This window comes from Aristolochia californica, unplaced genomic scaffold (assembly GCF_029961685.1).
Source record: "Aristolochia californica isolate CCGP_79_NKW_82.1479 unplaced genomic scaffold, dmAriCali1.0.hap1 SCAF_3, whole genome shotgun sequence".
NCBI lineage: Eukaryota > Viridiplantae > Streptophyta > Magnoliopsida > Piperales > Aristolochiaceae > Aristolochia > Aristolochia californica.
Window position 1 is genome coordinate 44,596,733 of NW_027181992.1, and position 21,310 is coordinate 44,618,042.

The window sequence follows — 21,310 nt, forward strand, 5'->3', positions numbered from 1 at the left end:
TAAGGTTTATCCAAAATGACTAGTGAATTTAGGAAGTATTTTTCTTAATTAATAAACTCAAGATCTTTGTACTTACTATTTTATATGGGATTATTCTTTAAATAATGCGTTTTGTTGTATACATTATTTGCCTATATGCCTACGTTATTGAACAAAACCCAACTTCATTACCAAACAGCGGAGAGCAGCTACGAGAGTATGGAGTTTTCATGACCCAATAGTTTTTTCCAAAATCGATTCATCACGCTATCCTTTGTGCCACCGGAAAAAGGGTCCAAAGTGTCCAACTAAGGCACCAAAACTAAATGTTTTCTTGACTCTATTAATGGCTGAAGTTCCTACAAAGCGAAACAAAATTAGGCTAATCGATCTAGGGATACAAAAATTACACTTAGTATTTAAGTAAAGTATACTTATAGAGAAACATGAAAAAACAATACCGGGGGAAATTGTGCTCCAATGGAACCCAACTTGAGTGCTCTGTCTTGGAAGGACTTGAAATGGAATTTTATTAAACTAGCCACTTTTCATAAAATATTTATCAAAATAACTAACTCATAAACTTAATTTTAAAAATACCCAACGTGACACATCAACATTAACTGCTAGGTGGTGCCACATCGGTTGCCACGTAATCCTATTTTAAAATAGTATATCTCAAGTATAACAAAAACTGATAGGATGGCTCCCATTGTCTTTCAATTTTTATTAAATATTTTACAGTAAACAAAGAGCAAAATGAGAGAAGTGGAAGGAGTTGTCTCCTTATCCCAACCTCCGCTTCCAATGTCAACGTTGATTCTGCCCTTCATTGCTCATGAAAATGGATTGGGATGGCAATGGAAGGAATTAAATGGAATCTCCATTACTCATGAAAATGTGAAAATATTCATGTATTCAAAACTATCAAAGTTTCTGATAGTCTTTTACTTCTTGAGTCGTAGACAGAGAGAGTCTCTTCATCAATCAATTTGATTGACATTAGACTTCTCATAGGAGTCCACACGTAACCGTGAGAAGTGAGAACTCTTAGAATGTAAAACAGGAGAAGCCAGTCAAATAGAGTTTCCGGAACATCTGCCTCTAGTTCGAGAAACTTTTGAGAACTCTATCGGATCAGAACTTACAGAGAATATATCGTTCGCTATGCTAATCTCGTTTTGCAATTTGACCCATATAAATACCTTCCCATCCTCTGAGCTTCTTCAACTCTAAACCTTGGTCACAACTTGTAATTTTCTGCTCAGTTCTTATCAGTTAGAAAGATGGCCATGAAGGTGGGTCTCGCCTTTTTTGTGCTGACTTTACTCATTGCGGGAGCAACGGCACAAACGCCTCTAGTTTCTTGTATTGGTCCATTGTTGAGCCTCATACCATGCACGGATTACCTTTTCGGACGTTCTTCGTCGCCTCTACCTGCCTGCTGCATTGATTTAACTATTTTTGCTCAGTTAAACCCTGTTTGTATTTGCTTTCTCAATAACGGTAACCTTTCCGCTTGGGGAATGAGCCTGCCTCATGCCAAGGATCTTCCTAATGCCTGCAATGTTCAGGTCCCTTCATGCAACCGTAAGTTCCTGCGTATTTTTTCTCTTTTTAGTTTGATCTCTTGTTCTTTTGGATTTTTACGTTACTGTACTCTTTTCAGATTGACAAGGCCATCCATCTGCAAGTCCAACCTTAGAGACTCTTAGTCTGCTGCTGTTCCTTCATGTCTCTTCAGCTTCTGCTATGGAGTTGTCTTTAGTTTGTTTTTCATATATTTCTTCTTCATAGTTGTATACTATTATCATCGTTTATAAAGAATTGCGAGAAAGAATATGTGAAATCCTTTTGTTTGTAAATTCATTGTGTTTGGTGAGAGTGTCAGATCCCTCTATTCAGTTTCCACAATATGAGGATCAACAGCTCATTTTAATGAGCAGAATCTGTTTATCAAGCTATAATTGTCCAAGTGCATTTTGATTCAGCTGCAAATACTTTTCTTGGTTATAGATTTATGTAAAAAATTTAATCTGAATTCTTAAATGTTCAAAAAACTACTATATTGGAAGGCTTCGTTTCCACTATAGGGAGAAAGAGATTTCATTTGGGGTAAATAGATCTCCCTTGTCTTCGTCAGTTTATCATCTCAACCGATGATGCAGCACTTGTTGTTGTTGCAACTGAGTCTTGAACGCGTCATCTTGCTCGTTATTGTTGCACTTTGTCATCTTGCTCACAAGATCGTAGCTATGTAAGGAGATTTGTTCCAAGGGTTCTTAGAGGCAAAGGGACGGGAAGAGAGTGGCAGTGGTAGCGGCTGGGGCGGACGGAATCTGATTGTCTGGTGAAGAGATTTAGAAGACCAACGACACTGATAGTGGCTGGGGCAGACGGAATCGGAGAAAACACATCGTCCGGTGAAGAGATGTGGAAAAACAGTGGCACTGGTAGTGGCTGGAGCAGATAGAATATGAAAGACATTGCATCGTCCAGTGAAGAGAAGTGGAAGAGCAGCAACACTGGTAGCGGTTAGGAAGAGCAACGACATTGGTAGCGATTGGGAAGAATAGCAACATTGGTAGCAGCTGGGGTGGACGGAATCAGAGAGACATCACATCGTTCGGTGAATAGAAGTGGAAAAGCAGCAACACTGGTAGCGGATGGGAAAAAGTAGTGGCATTGGTAGCGGCTGGGAAGAGCAGTGGCATTGTATGCTTCGTTACGTTTGTGATGCTTTCGTGGATTATCTTTACTCTTGTTGAGATGCTTCTTGCCCAGGAAATTCTGCGTTTCCATAGGTGTATGACTTTGTACTCTATTGAAGTACGACAGTCACGCATTCTTGCATCTCTTTAGAACTCATGTTTGAGTTTGCTGCGATTTTATTTGTTTTTGCAGTCCCTCAAACTCTTTCTATTCATGTTTTCTGTTCATACATGCTTAATAAAAATATCAAGTCCACCAAGTTTTCTAAACGTGTTGCTATTTTAAGCAGCATTGTATAGTTTGTTGTCCTTTAATAACTGGTAAGAAGGAAGAAAATCTCTTTTTCTCTCTTCTGATAAGTAGAAAACCTAGTCTAGACAAAAGACGGAAATCTTGAAGGCTAGTTTTCTGAGGTGCTTTAGAACTCAATTGGTTTATAGGAGTAACCTTGAAGAAGGTGATGGATGGTTGTCAAACCGCTAAATTGAACTGTAATGAAAAGATGAAGCGTTTTCAGAATTTTGTTTGATCATGTTTGCTTCATCACTGGATAATAGGGGCATCTGAATTGTTAAGTTGTTGTTCTCACTTATCATTTTACCTCCATCTCAACGTAATTTATGATTAACGGATTTTGTTCATAAATGTTATTGTAGAGCTTTTGAAGCATCATCACTTCTATCCTCTTGGTGGATATGATGACCATGGATCAGAATCTTGAATATTCATTGTGAATATGGTTATTAACACATTTGAAAAATAATATGGACAAAACAATTTGACCTTTTTTCATCTGAGTGTAGCCATGATAGATTTTTAGTTGATGTCTTCTTTATTTGTAGGAAAAGTAATCATTGATTATGAACAATTACTAACTTTATTATATCATCGACTTGAAAACAATTGTCTCTATCTGCATCTAATTTTCATGATCATGATGTGCTCTCCAAGGTTCGTTGCTCATTCTTTCTAAAGCATCGATGATCATAATTATTTACATTCCTTTGATTGACTACGACTTTCGTATGTGCAAATTTTTTTATCATAAATACTATAAATACTATCATAACATACTAAGAAGAAAAAACAAAAAATGGGCATGCGATTAAGTCTTCCAAAACCAATTTTTAAAAACTTTTTCTTTGTCTCGATGATCTGGTTTCCAGTCCTTGAATCAGAACAAGCTGAAATAGTACAAATGGACAAAACTAGCGTTATTTTTTCAAATGATTTTTTTATGCAAAGTTAATATACAGAGGTTATGCCCAATTCTAAGTAGAGGTCACACCCAATTTTATATAAAATGTATGCATAATTTTATATACAATTTATTTGACATGTATTTTACGCAAAATTTTAAATATTGGTTAGAGCTCAAACTCAGTTAAAATTATTGGCCTCGAACTCGATTACAATTTTAAGCTCGAGGCTAAGTTGCTTCCACTCCATTCGATGCCACCTCTAGATATAATGAAACAAAGTGAACATGAATAAAAGAGCAAGGAATTAAAAAGTACTATCGACTTAAAAACAGACCTAGAAACGTAGAGAGCGAGTGAAATCAGCCTCGACATGAGGAGAGGTACAATGCCGAGTGTGAGATGAAGAAGACGTGTGTGTTGGATTATAACCTTGATCCAGCAAAAGGAAGGTTCGGATTTTCAGTGTGCTGGCACAAGAGAGGTTGGCAAGAACCATGCGCTGGCAAGGAAGTCGGCAAAGGAGGTTGGCAAGCTCAATGCGCTGGCAAGGAAGACGATAGAACCAATAAACGTGTTCGGCAACGATGAAAGGTGTATGCGGTGCCGATTGATTCATAATGTCTATAAATAGGACCGTGAACTATGTAATCTATAATCTAGAAATAAAAAGAAAAGTTCAGAGAGCTTTACTGTCCCAAGAGAGTTTATATTTTCTGTAAGAGACGAGCGTCGATTATTTCCAACAGTGGTATCAGAGCAGGTGAAGGCTTGAGTCGACTGTTCGACCCCCGGGGAAGGCCCCCGAGGGGGCCGTTCCAGGTCCGTCCCCCGCTACCGTTGCAGTCGTCGCAGTAGCTCCGAAAAAAATTTCATCCTGCTACTTTAACCACCGACGGAGGACTCCAAGAAGCTGGAAGAGGAGAAGGAAAAGGCCAAGCAAGGAGAAAAAGGAAAGATTTTCTGGCGGAAGAAAATCCAGAAACAGAGACGGCAACGTCTCTGTTTTTCGGTCGAAGGAGGAAGACGAAGAGCGGGTGAGTTTTTAAAATTTGTTTTTTAAGTTCCGGGTTGACTCATCCCGATTTCCGCTCGTTCAGTGACTCGTCCCGCACGCTCGACTCGTTCGGCTCAACTCGTCCATCCAGAGCGCCAAGGTGCACATGGACAGACTCGTCGGACCTAGCTTGAACTCGGCTGGTTCAACTCGCAGAGTTGACTCAATAAGTTTCTGGAGGATTGTAGAAGCTAATCCGATGTCCGATCGGGGTGATTTTGGAGGCGTTGGATTCGTATTTTTTGAGGGCTTCGATTTGATAAGTACCAAACTCGTCCGCTCTACTGAATCTATCACTGATCGAGGAGAACCAGCTGTCGATTAGGGCGTGCGGAGCGATGCCGCCATTGGTGGAAGCTATCAAGGACGGGTCGTCGAAGGGGAAAGAGTTCTCTGTCTTGACACTACTGCTCTCAAACGAGAGAAACATGGTTCGATTGGAACGCTTACAGAGATGCAAGACGATCATCGGGTCTGATCTCTGAGCAGGAAGATTAAGGACCTACAGGGGCCGATCCACGGGCCGGAGAAGAGGACGGTGATGAGCAAGATGGGTATGGCCAAAGAGTGGTCACAAGCAGAAGTGACTGCTAGTGTGTCAGAGAGATCTAATGAGAACCATTATGCTGAAAAGGAAGACAAGAAGGACGAGGAGGAAAACCTGGAAGAGGTTCGGAAGGAGAAAAAGAGTAAGGCTCCTAAGGAGAAGATATCGGGAGGCCTCGGTATGAAGGAAGAGTCTGGAAAACACCCAGATAGCACCTTCCTAGACAGTATCGAGCATGCTTCCAAGAAAGGTGAAGATGCTATCGAGGAGTTCAAAGATGGAGAACGCGAAGCTAAATGAGGCGACATCGAAGGCGAAGGAGAGAAGGAGGATGTCCAGATAGTGGGTCTGGATCCGAAGGGTCGATTTGTTGGTTCCGTGTGGGCCTCAGCAAGAGTAGAAGCTAGTATACGTGCACTTCACCCTAAGTTGGTGGCTAGCCAGAGTTCCACAGTGTATTTAGGTCTGACACGTGTCAAGACCATATGTGCCTTTTCGAAGTTTTTTTTTCTCTTTGCCTAGAGTAGCAACCGACTACGAGAACGTTCGTAGGTCATAGATCGACATATGGCAAGTACCTTTCCAAGTGTTGACACTTAGAAACAATTACGACAACTGGAGTATCAAGATGAAGGCTCAGTTTGGAGCATACGATGTTTGAAACATCATTAAAAGAAAGCTTTAGCAAGATTAGGAAGCCAGAAAGAGAGAATGAGAATATGCTCTTACACAAGAGCATAAGACAGTTTTGAAGGATTCAAGAAAGAGAGATAAAAGAAGCTCTCTACGTCATCTATGAAGGCTTGGATGATGGTGTAAGTGCAACCTCCGCCAGAGAGGCGTAGAAGAAGTTGCAAACCTCTTACAAAGGAGTCGAGAAGAAGGTCCCTCTCCTAGAGGTGAGTTCGAATCCTTATGAATGCATCCGAGACTAGTTCGGAGTAGTAGCTGTCTTTAAAGAAATAATGAAAAGTTAAGACTATGTGAGAAGATACTCCACATATTGTCATGATGATGAAAGAAACGAAAGACTTGGACAGCAATGATGATCAAACAACTCCAAGGAACAATGCAAGTTTATTACAAAAGAAAGCAAAGACTTCAGCAAATTAAGTAATCTATTTGGAGTCATAGGATCAAGTTTAAGGGGGAGTGTTGGATCATAAGCTTGATCCAGCAAAAGGAAGGTTCGGATTTTCAGTGTGCTGGCACAAGAGAGGTCAACAAGAACCATGCGCTGGCAAGGAAGTTGGCAAAGGAGGTTGGCAAGCTCAATGCACTGACAAGGAAGACGGTAGAACCAGTAAACGTGTTCGGCAAAGATGAAAGGTGTATGCGGTGCCGATTGATTCATAATGTCTATAAATAAGACCGTGAACTATGTAATCTATAATCCAGAAATAAAAAGAAAAGTTTAGAAAGTTTTACTATTCTGAGACGAGGGTCAGTTATTTCCAAAAGTGTGGTGGTGATTTCCAAGGTTGTCCATTGGGTGAAGGAAGAGGGAGGGGACAATTAAGGTGAGAAAAAAAAAAATCAATAACAAAGGAGAGAAGGGGAAGGATGTCAGCATAAAAAGCAGTAAACAGATCAGTGGCAACGAAGAGGGCGACAAACAATTCGGGCTCTAATATTTTGGATCAAATTTATTATAGTCTAGGTTTCTAGAGTCATTGACAGTGAGACTTTCCTCATCAATCTATTTGATCAACAATAGACTTTTAATAGGAATTTTAACATCGATAACGGAGGGTTAGTTTCATCAGTCCGCACACGTTACTGTGAGAGCTTCAGAAAATTCGGCAGAAACATCGCCTAAAAAACAGTAAAATCGGAGAAGCTGCAAAACAAGCAAAATGGTGATTCCTGAAGATCTGCCTCTAGTTGATGAAGCTATTGAGAAGTCTTTCAGATGAGAACTTCTTACGGAGAGTGAACCGTCAGCATTGATCCCTAGCCCATTAACAAACCTATAAGTAGCTTCTCTTTTTAGTTTATAATCCTCTTCTCTGGGTTTTTAGTCTTGAGATTTTATGTATTAAAATTACTGTACTCTTATCAGGTTGAAAAAGCGAGCTCTGCCATCTGCAAGTTCAACCACATCGACTCTTCGTCTGCTGCTGCTGCTGCTGCCGTCTGCAAGTTCGACTTCTGGCATAGGATTTCAACATGATAGCAGTCGATATTGCCTTATTGTTTTTAGTTGGTTTTTTTATAGATTTCTTATTCATAGTGATATTACTATTATCATGATTTACAGAAATTTTTGAAATTGAATAATAAAATCTTTTTGTTAGTAAAGAGTCTTGGTCTCAGAACTTTACATTGAATGATAGACCGAAGATGAGCAGTTCATTTGAATCGTTTTCATGAGCACGAACCCTTCGTCAAAGGTTAAACAGAGCATTCTTACCTCGCATGGTTAAAATTTGGCAGAGACTTCTTGAGTCGTAGACAGAGAGTCTCTTCATCAATCAATTTGATTGACATTAGACTTCTCATAGGAGTCCACACACGTTACCGTGAGAAGTGAGAACTCGAAGAACGTAAAACAGGAGAAGCCAGTAAAACAGTGTTTCCGGAACATCAACCTCTAGTTCAAGAAGCTATTAAGAATTCTATCTGATCAGAACTTGCAAAGAATAAATCGTTAGCTATGCTAATCTCGTTTTTCCCATCCTCTGATCTTCTTCAACTCTAAACCCTAGTCACAACTCGTAATTTTCTGTTCAATTTTTATCTGTTAGAAAGATCATGAAGGTGGGTCTCGCCTTTTTTGTGCTGGCTATACTCATTGCGGGAGCAACTTCACAAACGCCTCTAGTTTCTTGTACTGGTCCATTTTTTAGCCTCATACCATGCACGGATTACCTTTTCGGATCTTCTTCATCGCCTTTACCTGCCTGCTGCATTGATTTAAGGGAATTTCACTTAAATACCTATTTAAAATAAAATATTTTTAAAAATACCGACGTCATCAAAATATTTCTAAAACTACCCAACTTTGACCGGTCAAATGCCTATGTGTGCAATCAAAAGCGACACATAAGCTTTGACTGCTTATGTGTCACCATGTCATCTATGCAGTAAACATAGATCAACACGTCGTCTGCTACATCATTATTTTACCATGTCATCTGCCACGTCATTAAATAAAAATTAAATATTTTTTAAAAAAATTAAAAAATCAGATACAGTTTTTATTACCTAATATCTATGGACATTTATCTTTGGGAAACGTAATAAATGTTATGTCTCGAAGCCTAAAAATTATTTTAGAGTTTAAAAATACAATTTATTTGTATAATTTTTATCATATTATTTACAAAATAATAAATTATTAAAAATATATATTAGTTAATTAAAAATCTTACTACACCTTTTATTATCAATTAAAAATATTTATTAACTAAAAAAATATAAAAATTTTACTTGAGTTTAAAAAATAAATGTACCGGTACACTTTTTATTACCTTATATTTAAAATAATAAGTTATAAAAAATCTTACTCTTACTATTTTAACACCTTTTTATTATCGATTTAAAATTTATTTTAATAAAAAATTTTGAAAATTTTAGTTTTCAGTTTAAAAATCAAATTTATCAATACGTTTTTTTTCAAATTTATTATTACCTTATATTTAAAAAAATTAAAAATAAAATAAATATATAATTAATTAAAAAAATTACTCTTACTAATTTAACATATTTTAGTATCGATTTAAAATTTTTTTAATTTTTTAATTGAGAGGGGGGCGTCGAGGGCGAAGTGTGAGGCTGAGCGGTGAGGAGTGGCGGCAACAGGCACTGCGAGAGGGGAGAAGAGAGGGGGGAGAGGAGAGGAGAGGAGAGGAGAGGGGAGAGAGGGGGAGAGGAGAGGAAAGGAGAGGAGAGGAGAGGAGAGGAGGCCAAGGCTGAGCGACGGCAGCGAGAGGAGAGAGGCCGAGGCCGAGCGGAGGTGAGAAGGTGAGAGGGTGAGAGGAGAGGGGGAAAGAGGGGAGGAGAGGAGGTCAAGGCCAAGAGACGACAGCGAGAGGAGAGACGGCAATGCCAGAGGAGGCCGAGGCAGAGCGGCGACGAGAGGGCGAGAGGAGAGACGGCAAGGCCAGAGGAGGTCGAGGCAAAGCTGCGGTGAGAGGGCAAGAGGAGAGGGGGCAAGAGGAGAGGAGAGGAGGCCGAGAGGCGGTGAGAAGGCGAGAGGAGAGAGGGCAAGAGGTGAGGAGAGGAGGCCGAGCGGCAGCGAGAGGGCCAGAGGAGAGGAGGCGAGAGGGCGAGAGGAGAGGAGAGGAGAACGATGAGAGGGGACACATAAGGCATTTAAAATAATTTATTTTGAAAAACAATGCGGTGGAATACAGTGAGGATTATTTAATTTTTATTTAATGATGTGTCAGCTTACGTGGTAGATGACATGGTAAAATAATGACGTGGCAGACGACGTGTCGATCTATGTTTACTGCACAGATGACGTGATGACACATAAGCAGTCAAAACTTATGTGTCGCTTTTAACTGCACACAGGCATTTGACTGGTCAAAGTTGGGTAGTTTTAGAAATATTTTGATGACGTCGGTATTTTTAAAAATATTTTATTTTAAATGGGTATTTAAGCGAAATTCCCTTGATTTAACCATTGTTGCTCAATTAAACCATGTTTGTATTTGCTTTCTCAATAACGGTAACCTTTCCGCTTGGGGAATGAGCCTGCCTCATGCTAAGTAGGGGTGGCATCGAGCCGAGCCGAGCCGAGCCCGAACCTGCTTATGTTCGAGTCGAGCTTGATTTAAATATTTCAAGCCGAGCTTCGTCTCGAGCCTAAAATTGTTATCGAGCTCGAGCCCAAAGAGTTCGAGCCGAGCTTCGAGCCGAGCTCGAGCCTCAACATACATTTAAAACTTTTCAAAAAATATATATCAAATAAAATGTATATAAAATTATGCATACATTTTACATAAAATTGGGCATAACTTATATATAATATGTGTATAAGATTGGGCATAACCTCTACTTACAATTGAGCATAATCTATATATATAATACTTGTATAAAATTCGGCATAATCAATATACATAATACCTGCATAAATACTCCATAAAATAATCTAAACACTCCATACACTGCATAATATTATAAATAAACTCCATAGAATAATCAAACACAACAAAATTAAATAAAATATCACTATCAATTTACAATCACCCAAATAAAAACTATAAATCCTTTAAATAAAATCCTATTACTATCACAAACTTACTAGAAAATTTACAAGAAATATTTTAAATTTTTCTTAGGAAAGTTAAATGGACCTCTTATTGCCTTTTCTAAGGAAATAAATAAAAATTAATAATTAATCTAATATATTATTATACTTATCGATAAATTTTTAATCACATAAAATGTCAAACACAAAATTGCTATGAAATTGCCTCATGCTCAAAGTATTATATCATTAACTGTCAAATAATTATTCAAAATTTTTCTATATAGTTTTCTTACCCATCTTGGCAAGAAACTCTTACTTGGAAAATTATATGATTTTTTAAAAAGAATTTATAATTAGAAAAATATTTTGAAAAAATATGAGGCACTAATGGTCCCTATATTTCTATTAAAAATATTTTTTCAACATTTATTGAAAAAACCACTAATAGTCTCTAGAACGTATTTCTACTAAAATTTCTTTTCAATTTATTTAAGAGCCATGAGGAAGGGACAAAGAGTTTTTTTTTCCTTGTTTATGATCTCGCACGTAGGGGTGGCTTTGAATAAATTATATATAAAATTATGCATACATTTTTAAAAAATATAATGATAGGGGAGGTTCAGGATTGAATTTCAATAATGGATTAAAATACACCAATATTAATATTTTTTACTCCAATTGTTGTCTAGCTTGTTTTGTAATTTTTGAATCTGACCATAATTTATCATGGCCTCCTTAGTGCCCCTAGATAAAAATTTATATTCTATGAAAAACTAAAAATATTTTTCCTATGATACAGATTCCCAAAAAAAACCTTTAAATAAAATCTTATTACTATTAGTGACTTATTAGAAAATTACAGGAAATATTTTAAAATTTTCTTAGGAAAGTTAAATGGACCTTTTATTGTCTCTTCTAGGGAAATAAATAAAAATTAATAATCAATCTAATATATTATTATACTTATCGATAAATTTTTAATTAAATAAAATATCAAACACAAAATTGCAATGAAAATTGCTTCATGCTAAAAGTATTACAGCATCAACTGTTAAATACTTATTCAAAAAATTTCTATACAGTTTTCTACCCCATCTTGGTACGAAAAATCTTACTTAGAAAATTATATTTTTTTAATAAAAAATTTCAATTAGAAAAATGTTTAAAAAAAATGAGACACTAATAGTTTATAGAAAATTATTTCTATAAAATTTATTTTTAATTTTTTCCAGAGGAAAATGTTTTTTTATTTTTTTATTTTATGATCTCGCACGTGCAAGATCATCTTCTCGCGAGGAAGGGGGAGATTATTTCTCCCCTGTCCTGGTTTTCCGCCGACGACGCGGAGGGAAGGGGGTTATGGCGCCGGGGAGGACCTATCGTCAGGGATGACGGCCACGACGGAGTCGGCGGCGACAGAAGCGGCAGCGACGAAAACAGAGGCGATGACGAGGAGAGGAAGAAATCGAACAGACGGCCACAGAGGCGGCCGACGAGCAGCTGCGACGGTGGTATAAACGCCGGCGAACAGCTACGACGACGGTAGAGGCGGCGACAACAAACGATGGGAGGGGTCGGAGGTGACGAGGGGGGAGGAAAAATCCCCTCCCCCCCCCCCCCCCCCCCCCCCCCCCCCCCCCCCCCGCCTCACTCTCGTTTCCGCTCCCCCGCTCGCTTGCCATCCCCTTACCGATTCATACCGATCTGACTCATTTCGAGCCGGCTCTCGAGCCGACGAACTGAACCTAGCTTCGATCAAGCTCGGCTCGTTAAGGTAAACGAGCCGATTTCGGTGCTCGAGCTCGATAAATGACGAATCGAACCGAGCTGAACCGAACCGGCTTGCGAACCAGCTCGGTTCGAAGCCACCCCTAATGCCAAGGATCTTCCTAATGCCTGCAATGTTCAGGTCCCTTCATTCAACCGTAAGTTCCTGCTTATTTTTCTCTTTTAGCTTGATCTCTTGTTCTTTTGGATTTTTACGTTACAATACTCTTTTCAGATTGAGAAGGCCATCCATCTGCAAGTCTAACCTTAGAGACTCTTAGTCTGTTGTTGTTCCTTCATGTCTCTTCAGCTTCTACTATGGAATTTCTACAGGATAGAAAGTCATACAAGTTATTGTCTTTAGTTTGTTTGTCATATATTTCTTCTTCATAGTTGTATACTATTATCATCGTTTATAATGAATTGAGAGAAAGAATATGTGAAATCCTTTTGTTTGTAAATTCATTGTGTTTGGTGTGAGTGTCCGATCTCTCTATTCAGTTCCCACAATATGTTCATTTTAATGAGCACAAATCTGTACATCAAGCTATAATTGTCCAAGTGTATTTTGATTCAGCTGCAAATACTTTTCTTGCTTATAGATTTATGCAAAAAATTTAATCTGAATTCTTAAATTTTTAAAAAACTACTATATTGGAAGGCTTCGATTCCACTATAGGGAGAAAGAGATATTTCATTTGGGGTAAAATTGGGTTAAATAGATTTCCCTTGTCTTCGTCAGTTTATCATCTCAACCGATGTTGCAGCAATTGTTGTTGTTGCAGTCGAGACTTGAACGCGTCATCTTGCTCACAAGATCGTAGCTATGTAAGGAGATTTGTTTCCAAGGGTTCTTGGAAGTAAAGGGACGGGAAGAGAGTGGCAGTGGTAGCGGCTGGGGCGGACGGAATTTGATCGTCTGGTGAAGAGATTTAGAAAACCAACGACACTGGTAGTGGCTGGGGTAGACGGAATCGGAGAAAATGCATCATCCGGTGAAGAGATGTGGAAAAGCAGTGGCACTGGTAAAGGCTGGGGCAGATAGAATATGAAAGACATCACATTGTCCGATGAAGAGAAGTGGAAGAGTAACAACACTGGTAGCAGTTAGGAAGAGCAACTACATTGGTAGCGATTGGGAAGAATAGTGACACTGGTAGCAGCTGGGGTGGATGGAATCAGAGAGACATCACATCGTCCGGTGAATAGAAGTGGAAGAGCAGCGGCACTGGTAGCGGATGGGAAGAGTAGTGGCATTGGTAGCGGCTGGGAAGAGTAGTGGCATTGTATGCTTCTTTACGTTTGTGATGCTTTCGTGGATTATCTTTACTCCTGTTGAGATGCTTCTTGCCCAGGAAATTCTGCGTTTCCATAGGTGTATGACTTTGTACTCTATTGAAGTACGACAGTCACGCATTCTTGCATCTCTTTAGAACTCATGTTTGAGTTTGCTGCGATTTTATTTGTTTTTGTAGTCCCTCAAACTCTTTCTATTCATGTTTTCTGTTCATACATGCTTAGTAAAAATATCAAGTCCACCAAGTTTTCTAAACGTGCTGCTATTTTAAGCAGCGTTGTATAGTTTGTTGTCCTTTAATAACTGGTTAGAAGGAAGAAAATCTCTTTTTCTCTCTCTTCTGATGAGTAGAAAACCTTGTCTAGACAAAAGACGGAAATCTTGAAGGCCAGTTTTCTGAGGTGCTTTAGAACTCAATTGGTTTATAGGAGTAACCTTGAAGAAGGTGATGGATGGTTGTCAAACTGCTAAATTGAACTGTAATGAAAAGATGAAAGCTTCCCAATGGCGTTTTCAGAATTTTGTTTGATCATGTTTGCTTCATCAGTGGATAATAGAGGCATCTGAATTGTTAAGTTGTTGTTCTCACTTATCATTTTACCTCCATCTCAACGTAATTTATGATGAACGGATTTTGTTCATAAATGTTATTGTAGAGCTTTTGAAGCATCGTCACTCCTATACTCTTGCTGGATATCATGACCATGGATCAGAATCTTGAATATTCATTGTGAATATGGTTATTAACACATTTGAAAATTAATATGGACAAAACAATTTGGCCTTTTTTCATTTGAGTATAGCCATGATAGATTTTTAGTTGATGTCTTCTTTATTTGTAGCAAAAGTATTGATTCAAAACAATTACTAACTTTATTATATTGTCGACTTGAAAACAATTGTCTCTATCTGCTCTCATCATTGATCATAATTATTTACATTCCTTTGATTGACTACGAGTTTTGTACGTGCGAATTTTTTTATCGTAAATACTATCATAACATACTCAGAAGAAAAATTAAAAATGGGCATGCGATTAAGTCTTCCTAAACCAATTTTTAAAAACTTTTTCTTTGTCTCGATGATCTGGTTTTCCAGTCCTTGAATCAGAACGATCTGATAGAGTACAAATGGACAAAACTAGTGTTATTTTTTCAAAGGAATGTTTTTATGCAATGTTAATATACAGAGGTTATGTCCAATTTTATATACAATTTATTTGCCATGTATTTTATGTAAAGTTTTAAATATTGGTTAGAGCTCAAACTCAGTTAACATTATTGGCTTCGAACTCGATTACAATTTTAGGCTCGAGGCTAAGTTGGTTCGGCTCGATTCGATGCCACCTCGAGATATAGTGAAACAAAATGAACATGAATAAAAGAGCAAGGAATTAAAAAGTACAATCGACTGAAAAACAGACCTAGAAACGTAGAGAGCGAGTGAAATCAGCCTCAACATGAGGAGAGGTAGACGTGTGGTGGTGATTTCCAAGGTTGTCAATTGGGTGAAGGAAGAGGGAGGGGACAATTCAGGTGAGAAAAAAAATCAATAACAAAGAGGAGAAGGGGAAGGATGTCAGAATAAAAAGCAGTAAACAGACCAGTGGCAACGAAGAGGGCGACAAACAATACGGGCTCTAATATTTTGGATCAAATTTATTATAGTCTAGGTTTCTAGAGTCATTGACAGTGAGACTTTCCTCATCAATCTATTTGATCGACAATAGACTTTTAATAGGAATTTTAACATCGATAACGTAGGGTTAGTTTCATCAGTCCGCACACGTTACTGTGAGAGCTTCAGAAAATTCGGCAAAAACTTCGCCTAAAAAACAGTAAAATCGGAGAAGCTGCAAAACCAGCAAAATGGTGTTTCCTGAAGATCTGCCTCTAGTTGATGAAGCTATTGAGAAGTCTTTCAGATGAGAACTTCTTACGGAGAGTGAACCGTCAGCATTGATCCCTAGCCCATTAACAAACCTATAAATAGCTTCTCTTTTTAGTTTATAATCCTCTTCTCTGGGTTTTTAGTCTTGAGATTTTATGTATTAAAATTACTGTACTCTTATCAGGTTGAAAAAGCGAGCTCTGCCATCTGCAAGTTCAACCACATCGACTCTTCGTCTGCTGCTGCTGCTGCTGCTGCTGCTGCCGTCTGCAAGTTCGACTTCTGGCATAGGATTTCAACATGATAGCAGTCGATATTGCCTTATTGTTTTTAGTTGGTTTTTTTATAGATTTATTATTCATAGTGATATTACTATTATCATGATTTACAGAAATTTTTGAAATTGAATAATAAAATCTTTTTGTTAGTAAAGAGTCTTAGTCTCAGAACTTTACATTGAATGATAGAGCGAAGATGAGCAGTTCATTTGAATCGTTTTCATGAGCACGAACCCTTCGTCAAAGGTTAAACAGAGCATTCTTACCTCGCATGGTTAAAATTTGGCAGAGACTTCTTGAGTCGTAGACAGAGAGTCTCTTCATCAATCAATTTGATTGACATTAGACTTCTCATAGGAGTCCACACACGTTACCGTGAGAAGTGAGAACTCGAAGAACGTAAAACAGGAGAAGCCAGTAAAACAGTGTTTCCGGAACATCAACCTCTAGTTCAAGAAGCTATTAAGAATTCTATCTGATCAGAACTTGCAAAGAATAAATCGTTAGCTATGCTAATCTCGTTTTTCCCATCCTCTGATCTTCTTCAACTCTAAACCCTAGTCACAACTCGTAATTTTCTGTTCAATTTTTATCTGTTAGAAAGATCATGAAGGTGGGTCTCGCCTTTTTTGTGCTGGCTATACTCATTGCGGGAGCAACTTCACAAACGCCTCTAGTTTCTTGTACTGGTCCATTTTTGAGCCTCATACCATGACGGATTACCTTTTCGGATCTTCTTCATCGCCTTTACCTGCCTGCTGCATTGATTTAAGGGAATTTCACTTAAATACCTATTTAAAATAAAATATTTTTAAAAATACCGACGTCATCAAAATATTTCTAAAACTACCCAACTTTGACCGGTCAAATGCCTATGTGTGCAATCAAAAGCGACACATAAGCTTTGACTGCTTATGTGTCACCACGTCATCTGTGCAGTAAACATAGATCAACACGTCGTCTGCCACGTCATTATTTTACCATGTCATCTGCCACGTCATTAAATAAAAATTAAATATTTTTTAAAAAAATTAAAAAATCAGATACAGTTTTTATTACCTAATATCTATGGACATTTATCTTTGGGAAACGTAATAAATGTTATGTCTCGAAGCCTAAAAATTATTTTAGAGTTTAAAAATACAATTTATTTGTATAATTTTTATCATATTATTTACAAAATAATAAATTATTAAAAATATATATTAGTTAATTAAAAATCTTACTACACCTTTTATTATCAATTAAAAATATTTATTAACTAAAAAAATATAAAAATTTTACTTGAGTTTAAAAAATAAATGTACCGGTACACTTTTTATTACCTTATATTTAAAATAATAAGTTATAAAAAATCTTACTCTTACTATTTTAACACCTTTTTATTATCGATTTAAAATTTATTTTAATAAAAAATTTTGAAAATTTTAGTTTTGAGTTTAAAAATCAAATTTATCAATACGTTTTTTTCAAATTTATTATTACCTTATATTTAAAATAATTAAAAATAAAATAAATATATAATTAATTAAAAAAATTACTCTTACTAATTTAACATATTTTAGTATCGATTTAAAATATTTTTAATTTTTTAATTTTTTAATTGAGAGGGGGGCATCGAGGGCGAAGTGTGAGGCCGAGCGGTGAGGAGCGGCGGCAACAGGCACTGCGAGAGGGGAGAGGAGAGGGGGGAGAGGAGAGGAGAGGAGAGGAGAGGGGAGAGGGGGGGAGAGGAGAGGAGAGGAGAGGAGAGGGGGGGAGAGGAGAGGAGAGGAGAGGAGGCCAAGGCTGAGCGACGGCAGCGAGAGGAGAGAGGCCGAGGCCGATCGGAGGTGAGAAGGTGAGAGGGTGAGAGGAGAGGGGGAAAGAGGGGAGGAGAGGAGGTCAAGGCCAAGAGACGACAGCGAGAGGAGAGACGGCAAGGCCAGAGGAGGCCGAGGCAAAGCGGCGGCGAGAGGCCGAGAGGAGAGACGGCAAGGCCAGAGGAGGTCGAGGCAAAGCTGCGGTGAGAGGGCGAGAGGAGAGGGGGCAAGAGGAGAGGAGAGGAGGCCGAGAGGCGGTGAGAAGGCGAGAGGAGAGAGGGCGAGAGGTGAGGAGAGGAGGCCGAGCGGCGGCGAGAGGACCAGAGGAGAGGAGGCGAGAGGGCGAGAGGAGAGGGGGCGAGAGGAGAGGAGAGGGGGCCGAGCGGCGGCGGCGAGAGGGCGAGAGGAGAGGAGAGGAGAACGATGAGAGGGGACACATAAGGCATTTAAAATAATTTATTTTGAAAAACAATGCGGTGGAATACAGTGAGGATTATTTAATTTTTATTTAATGATGTGTCAGCTTACGTGGTAGATGACATGGTAAAATAATGACGTGGCAGACGACGTGTCGATCTATGTTTACTGCACAGATGATGTGATGACACATAAGCAGTCAAAACTTATGTGTCGCTTTTAACTGCACACATAGGCATTTGACTGGTCAAAGTTGGGTAGTTTTAGAAATATTTTGATGACGTCGGTATTTTTAAAAATATTTTATTTTAAATGGGTATTTAAGTGAAATTCCCTTGATTTAACCATTGTTGCTCAATTAAACCATGTTTGTATTTGCTTTCTCAATAACGGTAACCTTTCCGCTTGGGGAATGAGCCTGCCTCATGCTAAGTAGGGGTGGCATCGAGCCGAGCCGAGCCGAGCCGAGCCCGAACCTGCTTATGTTCGAGTCGAGCTTGATTTAAATATTTCAAGCCGAGCTTCATCTCGAGCCTAAAATTGTTATCGAGCTCGAGCCCAACGAGTTCGAGCCGAGCTTCGAGCCTAGCTCGAGCCTCAACATACATTTAAAACTTTTCAAAAAATATATATCAAATAAAATGTATATAAAATTATGCATACATTTTACATAAAATTGGGCATAACTTATATATATAATATGTGTATAAGATTGGGCATAACCTCTACTTACAATTGAGCATAATCTATATATATAATACTTGTATAAAATTCGGCATGACCTTTACTTAAAATTGGGCATAATCAATATACATAATACCTGCATAAACACTCCATAAAATTGCCTATACATTCCATAAACACTTCATGAAATTGTTTATACACTCCATAAAATAATCTAAACACTCCATACACTGCATAATATTATAAATAAACTCCATAGAATAATCAAACACAACAAAATTAAATAAAATATCACTATCAATTTACAATCACCCAAATAAAAACTATAAATCCTTTAAATAAAATCCTATTACTATTACAAACTTACTAGAAAATTTACAAGAAATATTTTAAATTTTTCTTAGGAAAGTTAAATGGACCTCTTATTGCCTTTTCTAAGGAAATAAATAAAAATTAATAATTAATCTAATATATTATTATACTTATCGATAAATTTTTAATCACATAAAATGTCAAACACAAAATTGCTATGAAAATTGCCTCATGCTCAAAGTATTATATCATTAACTGTCAAATAATTATTCAAAATTTTTCTATATGGTTTTCTAACCCATCTTGGCAAGAAACTCTTACTTGGAAAATTATATGATTTTTTAAAAAGAATTTATAATTAGAAAAATATTTTGAAAAAATATGAGGCACTAATGGTCCCTATATTTCTATTAAAAATATTTTTTCAACATTTATTGAAAAAACCACTAATAGTCTCTAGAACGTATTTCTACTAAAATTTCTTTTCAATTTATTTAAGAGCCATGAGGAAGGGACAAAGAGTTTTTTTTCCTTGTTTATGATCTCGCACGTAGGGGTGGCTTTGAATAAATTATATATAAAATTATGCATACATTTTTAAAAAATATAATGATAGGAGAGGTTCAGGATTGAATTTCAATAATGGATTAAAATACACCAATATTAATATTTTTTACTCCAATTGTTGTCTAGCTTGTTTTGTAATTTTTGAATCTGACCATAATTTATCATGGCCTCCTTAGTGCCCCTAGATAAAAATTTATATTCTAGGAAAAACTAAAAATATTTTTCCTATGATACATATTCCCAAAAAAAACCTTTAAATAAAATCTTATTACTATTAGTGACTTATTAGAAAATTACAGGAAATATTTTAAAATTTTCTTAGGAAAGTTAAATGGACCTTTTATTGTCTCTTCTAGGGAAATAAATAAAAATTAATAATCAATCTAATATATTATTATACTTATCGATAAATTTTTAATTAAATAAAATATCAAACACAAAATTGCAATGAAAATTGCTTCATGCTAAAAGTATTACAGCATCAACTGTTAAATACTTATTCAAAAAATTTCTATACAGTTTTCTACCCCATCTTGGTACGAAAAATCTTACTTAGAAAATTATATTTTTTTAATAAAAAAATTCAATTAGAAAAATGTTTAAAAAAAATGAGACACTAATAGTTTATAGAAAATTATTTCTATAAAATTTATTTATAATTTTTTCCAGAGGAAAATGTTTTTTTATTTTTTTATTTTATGATCTCGCACGTGCGAGATCATCTTCTCGCGAGGAAGGGGGAGATTATTTCTCCCCTGTTCTGGTTTTCTGCCAACGACGCGGAGGGAAGGGGGTTATGGCGCCGGGGAGGACCTATCGTTGGGGATGACGGCCACGACGGAGTCAGCGGCGACAGAAGCGGCAGCGATGAAAACAGAGGCGATGACGAGGAGAGGAAGAAATCGAACAGACGGCCACAGAGGCGGCCGGCGAGCAGCTGCGACGGTGGTATAAACGCCGGCGAACAGCTACGACGACGGTAGAGGCGGCGACAACAAACGATGGGAGGGGTCGGAGGTGACGAGGGGGGAGGAAAAATTCCCCCCCCCCCCCCCCCCTCGTTCCCGCTCCCCCGCTCGCTTGCCATCCCCTTACCGATTCATACCGATCTGACTCATTTCGAGCCGGCTCTCGAGCCGACGAACTGAACCTAGCTTCGATCAAGCTCGGCTCGTTAAGGTAAACAAGCTGATTTCGGTGCTCGAGCTCGATAAATGACGAATCGAACCGAGCTGAACCGAACCGGCTTGCGAACCAGCTCGGTTCGAAGCCACCCCTAATGCCAAGGATCTTCCTAATGCCTGCAATGTTCAGGTCCCTTCATTCAACCGTAAGTTCCTGCTTATTTTTTCTCTTTTTAGCTTGATCTCTTGTTCTTTTGGATTTTTACGTTACAATACTCTTTTCAGATTGAGAAGGCCATCCATCTGCAAGTCCAACCTTAGAGACTCTTAGTCTGTTGTTGTTCCTTCATGTCTCTTCAGCTTCTACTATGGAATTTCTACAGGATAGAAAGTCATACAAGTTATTGTCTTTAGTTTGTTTGTCATATATTTCTTCTTCATAGTTGTATACTATTATCATCGTTTATAATGAATT

The 21,310-nt window shown here is 37.7% G+C and overlaps 1 protein-coding gene across 1 annotated transcript; it reads left to right on the forward strand.

Annotated features, from left to right (window-relative positions):
• Nucleotides 1–5,285: 5,285 nt before the first annotated feature.
• Nucleotides 5,286–5,794, forward strand: LOC137959604 (uncharacterized). Its single transcript, XM_068806960.1, has 2 exons — nt 5,286–5,335; nt 5,437–5,794. Exons 1-2 carry the CDS (start codon nt 5,286–5,288, stop codon nt 5,792–5,794), a joined length of 408 nt encoding a protein of 135 aa, XP_068663061.1.
• The last annotated feature ends 15,516 nt before the right edge of the window (nt 5,795–21,310 follow it).